General features: G+C 42.8%; 1 protein-coding gene across 1 annotated transcript in view; it reads left to right on the top strand.

The window, feature by feature from the left end:
- The first annotated feature begins 5,022 nt into the window (after positions 1 to 5,022).
- mbo (nuclear pore complex protein Nup88) overlaps positions 5,023 to 11,190 on the top strand; it is a 14,803-nt gene continuing 8,635 nt past the window's right edge. Inside the window, exon 1 of the mRNA XM_026812356.1 lies at positions 5,023 to 5,177. Coding sequence (XP_026668157.1) covers positions 5,110 to 5,177 — 68 coding nt within the window. The 5' untranslated portion in view covers positions 5,023 to 5,109. The remainder of the gene's footprint in view (positions 5,178 to 11,190) is intronic.

Genomic DNA, 11,190 nt, shown 5'->3' with positions numbered 1-11,190 from the left:
AGGGCCTGTGGTGTTTAATTAGAAAATAGCCAAATGGTTTGATCAAATCATCCAAGGAACCCACCCAATGATTCGTCGGAAAGAACTGTCACACGTAACGCAACGCGACAAGTGGGTAAACAGACAAAGAGGAAGAAACAAAAGCAACTGTGTCCGGCGATACCGTAATGGGTATTACGTTTGTGTATCGCTGATTCGTGTCTCACGTGTACGGAATGACGAGAATACGCAATAAGTTAATCGTGTTAGCGGCTCGGTTGATTAAACGAACGATCAGGCTGATGGCGAGTATCGTAGGTATGCCCCGCACAGGGACCATGGGTGCGGCGTTGTCGGACATTAATACAAAACTCGATTGTCATTCGTCGCTTGACCCCCTTCCCTCCTACATCCGTGATTACGTCGATTCATTAACCGTAGCCGCCGGTATCGTCCACCCTAAAACGAACTGCTGTTTCACCGTTGCACCGGAAAGCCTATTAGCCTTCGTCACTGTCCCATCGGCGGCGAGGGATTAATCGCTTGTCATTTTGTTTGGATTCTCGCGTTTCTTACGTGTCCCATGTACATTATCGCTGACATCGTTCCACACCAAATATAAAACTCTTCTTCTGACATGATTGAATTTGACAAGTTTTTCTTTTACTATTATGAGTTCTGTCAACGATCATATTAAAGATATTTGAAAGCATGCTATATTGCATTTAACGTACTTTAATTATGGCAACGTGAGCTATAATACACCTTGTAAACAAAATGTGTCAAAACTTACGTATTGAAGAGTGAGTGGAAGTCAGATGAAAATGGGAACAAGGGTGTCGGAGAACGTTGCGATGGAAGGTAGGAGGGTAACTAGGAAAACGGAGTATGAGGAGTAAAAGGAGGGATGAGGGCACAGGATTCCCGGGTACCGATGCCGACACCGGCGCCAGTGCCGCACGAGGCTGTAATGCGTTATTAATGAACACCAAGAATTTCATTAAAGATTGTTTGTATATCAAACTGTCCACTAAATTATGCCCTATAACCCCCGTGGCGCCTTTCGTGCCTGGAAACTATTGGCTACGCCCGCGGTAGACCCTGCCTTTTGCACCTACTGACTGCACGCGATTCTTACAACCGAGTAATATCAAACTTTTTATACACATGTCGATACAAACTTCGTCAATTTTGTAAGGGTGACTACAAACATCAGGAGGATTGATATACGTTTATGAACCACCGAAAACGTGGAGCAGTCAATCGAATTGGCGACACGACGGAGTCAATTATTTTGCAACCTTTGGGACATAGATTATCAGAAGGGATGTTATAGGTAAGTACGATGTGACGCGCGCGATGAAGGGGAAGAAGCGTATGTAGCGAGAAAGAGAGGAGCGAGGGAGGAAGGGGTTGAGATCCGATGAGGAAAGAGACAGAACGAGTAGAGACGACGCGTCGAATGAACGGTCACAGGGAAAGAGAGGAAGAGGTCGGGTAGACGTAGTGGGTGGGGAGATACAGTTAATCGTTGGGAAGCTATTAACTTCGGACTGGAATGCCCCATAGCGCCTCATTTCGTTCAATGCAAATTTACACCCGACGTCGACCACCTAACGGGCCTCTCTCCAGCTTTTTCACCCTGAAAACGTCCTGTATATTCGACGTTACTTGCTACCCTTTTCTGACGTCGATTTTTGTCTGCGACAGACCATCCTGTTTTACTTAAAAAATTAAACAGTCTGAAGATATATCGTTGACACTCAAATTATCATTCAACAATTGATCGTTGCATCGTTCATCGGTTTTTAATTACTTTTACGATTCAATCAAATCAGAAAGTAAAATGAGAAATGAATCTGTTAATTTTGTATTTATCAGGATAAATTTCTCCAAATGTAACACTTCTTGAGCGCAAGTATAAAAAATATTTTTAGTTTAATTATTATGAAACTTGAATCTTTTATAACAATAATTTAAATGAAGTGTATCTTCTTAAGAAACAAGATCAAGAAAAGAAATTGATAGAGCAACTTGTTGATTTATCCCACACGCGAGGATCATCAAGAAAATTCTAGCACTTCGTGAAGGTTCGTAATAGAACAGAACTTGTTCCAAAATGCCTGAAGGATTTGTAAATTCGAAAATCATAGCTAATTGAAATTCTTGGAGAGTAATGGTTTAAGTAGAAACTGAAGAAGCTGCTTGAACTTATCCAATTTGGTTCTCTCTCCTAGACGATCGACGTCGTAATCGGTGACCCGCTTCGTAGGTACACAGCGAAACTTAGACCCTTCTTGCGTCACGTTACCCCTTTTCCCTGATCGTCCCCACCGTGACTGTTGTCTTATTAGTTTAGAACTTAGGCTTAATATAAAGTTGCGTGCGTCACGTCGGCTGTGATGTAAGTCTGCAAGACAACGACAAGTCGGAATTTCCTTGGTCAAACGAATGTACATATCGATCTCCCGTTATTATATCATTACTATAAAATCAAATACTAAATTTCCAATTGACAAAGAGAGAATAGGAATGATTTCCTTTCATTTCATACGACATATTCACTAATTAGTCTGCTAAGAGAATAATCCCTTATTAAGCAGCAACGGATTCGGGGACGATATGTTACAACGAACTGAAATATTGCGCACGAAGCTGTGCACCTTAACGCGGAAAGTAACGCCTATGAAGGAACTCTGTTGATAAATTGCAACGTAACGGGTGCTCAAGATACACATAGTTAACACCGGAATGCGGCAGGGTCTGACTAACAACGACTGATGCTCTCACTATACATATCATTTCAAAACGTACGCAACGACACGCATACGTGCGAGAAACGAAAACACGGACAGTCTTATGGCGCTCCTTAATATGGACAAATGCCAGACTATATCTCAGATGAGGTTTGTTTTGCATTATTCGGCTAACGTCCTCGTTTACCATCTTTGCTCGGGCAACTGGCTCACGTTATGGCTATGCGGGATTGCTATATTTCCCTTTTTCATTGCACCAAAATCCGACGGTTTCTTGTTACGCTGAACAATGTCCCTTTACGCCTGTCGCAATATGCCTTGCATGTTTGCAAAATTCACAAACATCAGAAGTTTCTATTTAAGTATAAGATATAGTAGATTTGTTTTAATGCAACAAACATTGAAGATAGTTCAGTGTCGAGCACACGAGCACTTCAGTATCGCTGCAAACCATCCCCATTGCCCGCTGTTCTATCTTTCATCGGATTCGCCGCAAACGTTTTCCGGATTCTAGCGCGCAATCTCGTTTTGGAACGGCAACCCGCATTAAAGTTGAAAGGTAACGGGCAGAGAATCCGCGAACGAAAGGAAGGCAACGAAAAGACGAAGAGCAACGAAAACAAAGAATCGTGAACAAATGTGTACGCCGGATTTTAAGAAACCGTGACGAGACTCAAGACGTCTATCTGACTGGCATTTAGCGAGAGCGTGAAGTAGTGGATGTTAATGGTGTCGACTGAGACAGAAGATGATAAAGAGATACGTCAGTAGGAGAAGAAGAGAGAAAAGAGGGTCAGGGAATGGATGTGTTCACATTATACCCTCTGTTCCTTTAATTTCTTCAAAGGGCTCTTTCGCGACTCTCACCTTCGTCCCTCCTGCAGCCTCGTCTTCCGAATTAATAAGGCGTCGACGATGTGACGTCTTTTTTCTTCTCCGTCCCCCGTCCTTCCCCGGACGGAACAGCAGACAGCTACCAAAGTGAATGAGAACTCTCGCTGAGAGGATAAGGAAGGGTACGTGCACTCTCTTACTGGTACTTAACAGCGGGATGAGATGAGCTGCTGTTAATAAATGTGTTTCTAACTGCGGGAGAGAAAGGAACCGGGGGTGGATCTTTTCCTCTTTCTCCTTCTTGCATTGGTTGCATACTACTGAGGCCACCGGAGAAAAAGTCTTAATGAGAAGAAAACTTTTAAACGCACCAGTCCCCCCTCCTCTCTCTCTCTCTCTCTCTCTCTCTCTCTCTCTCTCTCTTCTGTCTCTCTGTCCTTAATGCTATGCTACACTCAGCTTCGCACTTCCTACTCTGACAAATCAGACACGTAGCAAGGAATCATCAACAGCGATTTAATTGAAAAACGATTTCATTACTGAGACGGTTTGTAATACGAAGCAACGAAACATAATTAATACGGTGTAATTATAAGTGAAAGTTTATTATCAGAAGCAGCAAGCATTTTATATTAATATTAGGCTACAACTGCGTACTTGGTTTATAACTCGTCTGAATTTTCTTCTTATATACCGCGTAAAAAAATAATTTCCAGTTCCTCAAAATGTTTGTTTTTAATATCATCGCAATCGCATTCAGTCAGTTTTTCTTAACACACGTCGCTGTGATTGGATGGTTGAAGAATTATGCTGGATAGCATCGAATCCTGTTCTACCCATGCCTTGGCTGAAACTAGCCTCGGGTAAAAAAATAATTGCCTCTTGATACGCGCCGATACCCTACCTACAGGGATGCCGACCTTGTAATGATGTTCGCGTTCGCGAACTTAGTTCGAAATTAAATATCGAGGCGAAAGAGGGTAGCTGGGAACGAGGCGGGGGATGTTAAAGAGAAATCCCGGCAGTGAGGGTGACGGTAGGGGAAAGGAGGCTCGTCGTGCACCTGCCCTTTTCCCGTACTGCCGTGATAAAAATCAAACTGGAAAACAAACGAGGAGCAGGATCGTATTATAAAGTTTATTAATCGATAGACGATGCGCGGCGAGGGTGAAAGCGTAATATTAGGGGCCGTCGGAATATCTCGTTACGGTCGAAAATTAAAATTGTAATGCCGTGGGATACAAATGAAACTTTTATCCAATCATACTTATCGTTTATGCTGTATCCCAACAACTATAAAACCGATCACAAATATTTTATGATAATGTAACTATTAAATTTATGACAAACATAATGTATGATCATTTGATTAATTTGCAAGTTGTAGCTTTGATTATACACGCAATCGTAATTATTATTTATATTTCTTTCCTTGCAGAAACTTCGGCCAACCGACGCTCCGATCTTCGAAATAAAAAATCTATTAATCAACGAAACTAGCACGCAACTGGTACTATGGGGAAATCTGGGTTTAGTGATAATGGAACTTCCCAAACGTTGGGGCAAGGATGGCACGTTCCAAGGTGGAAAAGAAGAAATACTCTGCATGTGAGTCATACATAGAACCAACATTACTTAAATTTTATTATTTTGCAACTGAGTTGGATATCTTTCTAACAGTTGTGACATATCTTCTTATATCGCTATACTATATATCGTACGTTTTTTGAAAATTCAAATTAATGGACACGTGCGTTGTCATCTGACATTAATGCGTACATTCAGCGATCATAAATAGTTGAATGAAAAAGTGATACAGGGACGAAATCAATCTCCGAGAACGGGAAAGTTTACAGAGACAAGAAATCCGGTTTCTAAAAAGCGAGATAAGGTAGACCGTGAATAATAAATCGCACTATCTGGCTTCCTGCACCTCCGCGGCTCCTGTGGGCGTCCTAATATCCTGTAATTAAGAGGGTGTTACGATGACGCCCGAACCCCTTTGGCCTCCCTCTTATGGAATTAAGATGGCTTTACTCGGTTAGTTTTCAAAAGTTCCAGGCCCGGAAAGCACCGCTGAATACTAACCGCCTCATCAACGACACATGCCACCGAGACTACTGCGCCTCGCGTAACATTACCCTCCGCCTCGCGTCGTGCCGCCTCTGTCGTGACATCTTCTCGTTCTCCTGTCTAATCTTTGGGGTGATTAGAACCTCGCGCAATTAGCTTAGCAATTCAAGGTTATGCCTCGCATTCCTACATGTTTTTTCCGATACGTCTACCTTTGCTATTAGTTTGAAGGCTATTGGACTATGCTACGTCTGTCTTATACTGAGGTTATTCTACTTAATGGTAGCTCTAATCCAAGCATGTCCACGTGAGCGCCCCGAAGAGCACCTTTGCTCGTGACGATCGCGGTTGATCGTAGATACTAGATACTACATATGGCGAGTCGGCATGCACTCATTGACTACAGAAGCCGCTTTATAACTACGACTTCGTCTGTAGTAGTTCGACCTCGCGGTCGAACGGAAGGTCGTTCGAGTAGTAAGCAAATGATACGTGAATGAGCGCATTCAAAGTTCTCGTCGAAATGTAATAGTCATCGAATATGTATGGCCACCGATCGGAACCGGGTCTCTTAGAAGTCAGAAGTTTCTAGTCAGTCGAGCGTGTAATATGGGTAAAAGTTAACAGTAGAATGTGCTAGCGAGACCATAATAGAAGAACAACAACGGATATATGTCAAACGACACTAATAGTAGATACATTACAGACACACATATATAGTGTCATTATTATCATAGTATCATATTATCATTTCTCTGCTACTTTGCAACTCTCCGGTCTCCACTCCATGCTTGGCTTATCAGCTTGGGAGCCGATGAAAGCGCTCCCACCCTCAAAACAGCGGTTTCGACATGCCGTTTGTAATCCACTTCTCAGGTCTGAACAGAATAAAACTTTTCGTATACAATTTGGGAAGTATCTTGAGATGTAAGTTTTCATCAAATAACATTTTAGCATCACGTTAAAAAAATATTTGAAATTAACTATAATACAAATTTTGTTTTAATCACGAAGTACAATTCCTTATTACAGTAAAAGTTATTTGTGTGCCAGGCTAATAAGATACAGTGAATTGTTAATATTTTTATTAATACTCTCATATTATCTCTACATCTTAAATCTGTATCACAAACGAAAGGTTGAACAAGACCGACTGAAGATACCACGAGGAACGAACGGAAGGAAGATCCTAGTTAATTTGAATTACGATGAACGGCGATGCTACTTAATTAAACGGGTGCCCTTTCGCTCCAAGTTGTCTTTTGCATTATAATTTCATAATAAGTCCAGCCCGGAATGCACTATCTTCCTGCCGACTTCCCGCTAATTCATAATTCCAAAGTTTTTCCGGAAACGCACGAAACGTTTAGCCCTGTGAACCGCGAGGCCAAGCTAAACAAACTGGTCAAATTAAAAGCGACAGTTTACGCTGAAGTTTTTTCGTTATTTCACTTAAGCGATCCTATCTACCTTGGTATCTACCCGACTAGGTCGGATTCAAGGGGATTTATAAGAACGCACGCACACCTACGCCCGTTGAATGTACGGCCCAAAAGAACCGCGGAACAGTTTGTAAGAGTCGCGGCCATTAGAACGAATCTCGGGGATTTAATGTCTTCTTCCCTCCAGCCGGCTTAAACAGAGCTAAATGAAGTTTATGTATTATTGCTCGCGAAACTTCCGGCACTGCGGACAGATATTTACTCGCAAAGAATCAAAAATTTAGACCTGCCCCTACCATAGAACACGCTCGTGTTAAGATCAGATATAAAATGTGATTTCAACTTTCTAGAGACCTATAAAACCAACTTGAATGCATGTATACTCTTCAGGTAAATTCCGATCTTAATCCTTGGGGAAAAATGAAATAATAAAATATAAACAACGGGATGTGTCCGCAATAACTTTGAAAAAATAGTACTTTAATCATATTTATGATATTGAATAATTAGATAAATTTTCTCTTAAAATCTCAGTTCAGTTAAGAATTGGTTTCAGATAAATATCTGACTTTATACGTAACTCATTAGTATTATTATTATGAAAAAGTTTTTGAACACTCTGAAATAGTTTCGATACAAAATACCATCTCTCGGTGTTCTCATCGGCCAACAGATCACAAGCTCCGAAGCGTGGAACCACGAGCGCGCGAGCGACCGAGCTTTGGATTAAGCAAATGCCGGCAATAATAGTGATTATTCGGATTATGATATCAGAGCGCGAAGTGGGTTCGCTTGGACTTACCAGCAGCCACTAACTGCTACGCTACCAAATCCCGACTTCAAGACACCGGATTAAAACTATTACCACTTCGCGCCGCCTCCACTCTTCGGTATCCGCCACCGAAACCGGCTACTTTCTCTTTCTCTCTTCTTCGTTCTGCACTTAATTCGACCTCTACCAATGAGATCCTAAATTGATCTTGGCCTATCCGTAACGAAATTGTAATAATAAATTTTTCATCGATTAGTTTTCTGCACAATGTAACATACCAAATTTATTTACTGTAATTTTTCGAACCATCATTCCAAACGTATATCATGTAAAGTTTAATGGATGATAAAAAAAAACATGCTTAAACCAAATACGCTCATGGGAATGATAACAAAAACAATAAGTATATACATGTACATTGCACATCCGTTCATAAATCATAAATTCGAAACTTCGGTACGTGACTGCTTAAAATTCCCCATAACACTTTGCCTTTTCACGATGCAAACTCTCAGTGGGATAATCCTTACAAAAAGAAGTAAGGTTGTGCTTATAAGTTTGATCGAAGTAAGTACGTAAGTCTCGGCGTAGCGTCGCGAATCGCGGGTCGGTATTAATTCGGTAAACGGACTACGGAACCAGCGCGCCGCGTTATTTCGTGCGCAACCGGAAGATCGTCGCATGTTGGTTGGCTCTCGCGGCTAATTATTGTTTTAAGGATTACCGTTATGTGTTTATTATACGGTCTAGGAGGACCTTCCCTACCTTAATATTCGGTAGATTTCAGCTTCGGTCTCTGTGGGCGACACACCACCGGAGAGAGAGCTCTGCACCCCGCTTCCTGTCCCTCTCCCTCGCCCTCATCGCGTCTCGCGAACCGGCCTATGTTTATGAATAATTTTCACCTCTCGCGCTACCTAACCCCTGCCCTCGTCATCCAACCACTCCACTTCCTACGAACGTTCCTCCAAATCGTCCCTTGAGTATTCACCTCGTAAACCCCTAATGCTGTGTCCTCTTTCGAGGGCTGATTCCACTTTCTGATCCTTGCCACGTTTGCAGACACTGTCGCCGAAAAAATCAATATCAATATCGTCGATTCACAAAAAAAAGAACAAAAAATTTATTTGTACTTAATTTTAATTTTAGCCATGTAATTTGTTTGCACAATAGTTTTGCTGGATTCAAAATGCAACGACATTAAGAAGTCGTTGAAATTGTTCCTCAAGAATATTTTAACAAAATCACGGGCAAGAGAGGTGGAGAAAGAGAGAGAAAGAGATCCGGAAGCGCGTGCCGTACGTGCTACGGAATATTTCAACGGCACGCACGGTGCCGTCTCTCACCCTCTGGCTCGGGGAGGGCTGTCGCAGGCCGGTCTCGTATCTGTCCCGGCGCCGGCTCGGCCACCAGCGAAAGGGGATAGGATACGTTTATTTAAAAAATGATTTAACCTAATGGTTTTACATATGTAATCCCAATATAAAGCCGAGGCTAATCTCGGAGAACCACGCGTGGTCCACTCGTACATTCGGTAATCCACGTATGTGTCCACCAACCCGTGTGTCTCCGCACACCGCTTCCGCCATCACCACCCTCCTGACCTGTGCACGGACCTCCCTCCCCACCGCCACTACCGTTTCGCTCTTTTTTTTTCGTCCGACTTTTTTTCGATGAACAAGCACTAACGAAAATCACTGGTTTCCCAACACAGGCTCGGTGTATTTTCCACCGGGCGGTCAGTTAAAGGGGCGGCGTGTTTGCAAAGGCCGAGCATAGGGTGCATCGTGCTCGAGCGCGCGCCAGGATGATTTAGATGGTCCCCGATGATATCCGCGCCTTTTGAAAAATGTCGTCACGCCGAGGAGAAAAATATAGAAGCCGCGCTACGACCGTCCTGGTATGTGTGCCGCGCGCTTTATCAGCCCCACGGCGCAAACTTTATTGCCGGCCAAACGATATTTCTCGTCGAATCAGCGGTTAACAAAAGAGTTTGAAATACGAGTGGCGATGAGTGAAATTAGAAATTAGCAAATGCTCGTCCGCGAAATTGTAATCGAGGTAATCCGCCGCATATATGGAGCTCAAGTGGATACTTGACTCAATTATCCTTCGAATATGTCGCAGCAATTGTGCTAGTTACCCTGGCATTTTCGAATGTCGAAGAAACCTGACTGTAATACGTACGACGCTTCAGAGATTATTTTCTCATTTTCTTATATTGTTTTAACATACAATTTGAGAACAGTTGGAAATACGAAAAATACCTCTGATGATTTAATTTTGTAGAATTCTAAGCAATAATTTTATACACGTGAACAATGTATGTGATTACTTTTGCTGTAGCTCGGTTGTGTGCCGTACTGGCAAGTGGTCACCAGTCAAAGGGTTAAAATTCCCCCAAAAGAGCTAATCTAATTCCCGTATTCTTTCGCTATGAGTATGACAAAACGCGGCTGCTTACCTATACGAGAACCAACTTCGAAGATCATAAGCACGAACAATGCGAGCCCCGAATGGAGCTTTCTGCCTTCTTTCTCGGCACCTTTTCTCGCCAGTCTGACGACGTTCGCATGGAAGACAGCATTCTGTGCGCACAAACGGTGGGTGCAGCGAGTTAGCGCATGAAAAAGCGAAGAGGGCTGCGTTTACGTAGAAAAACACGCACTTAGGTAATCGCGCTACGCCCGCGGGCACCTGCAACGGTTCTTCTAATCAAAGAATTCCGAGCCGGGGAACGCCGGAGGAGAATTTAAATACGCGAGACGCATTCTGGTCGTCTGCGCCGTCATTGTCCCGGACGTAGCCGTTGTCGTCGTAACGAAATAAAACCCGACGGTAAAAGAGAGGACATCTGTCGGTTCTTTTAATTACCGCGGTACGTGTGCTCAGGCTAGAGGCTACCGTCATGGACCTTACATTTTCCTTCCCTCTCTTTTTCTCTGCGTTCGGCTACCTCCCACTAGCTTCCTCTCTCTTTCTCTCTTCTTGGTCGACGGTGCGCTTTCGTGCGCTCCCCTTCCGTCACCCTCGCGTCGTTCGTTCATACTCTATCAGATCTGGCTCGTTTGCATGATTCCGTCGCGTCCGAGAATTTACGTAGAAAGTCTATCAGAAAAGAAGAGAATATTAGCTTCGTTGGGAGGGTTGTATGGGGCATTCTGCTGGTCACATGGATGAATATTATTGAGGCATACTAGCTTAATATTTAAATAGAGACGGTGAATTAAATAAACTAGGTTTCATATTGACAAAATAAAAATTGCCAATAGTTATCTGCCAATTAAGAATGTATTGTCTATACAGTCAATTCTAAAAGTTTATATACTTTAGA

This window comes from Ceratina calcarata, unplaced genomic scaffold, assembly GCF_001652005.2.
Source record: "Ceratina calcarata isolate Rehan_Ccalc_2016 unplaced genomic scaffold, ASM165200v1 scaffold27.2, whole genome shotgun sequence".
NCBI classification, from domain to species: domain Eukaryota; kingdom Metazoa; phylum Arthropoda; class Insecta; order Hymenoptera; family Apidae; genus Ceratina; species Ceratina calcarata.
The sequence above is the reverse complement of the archived record's forward strand: the minus strand, read 5'-3'. Positions and strand labels throughout refer to the sequence as shown.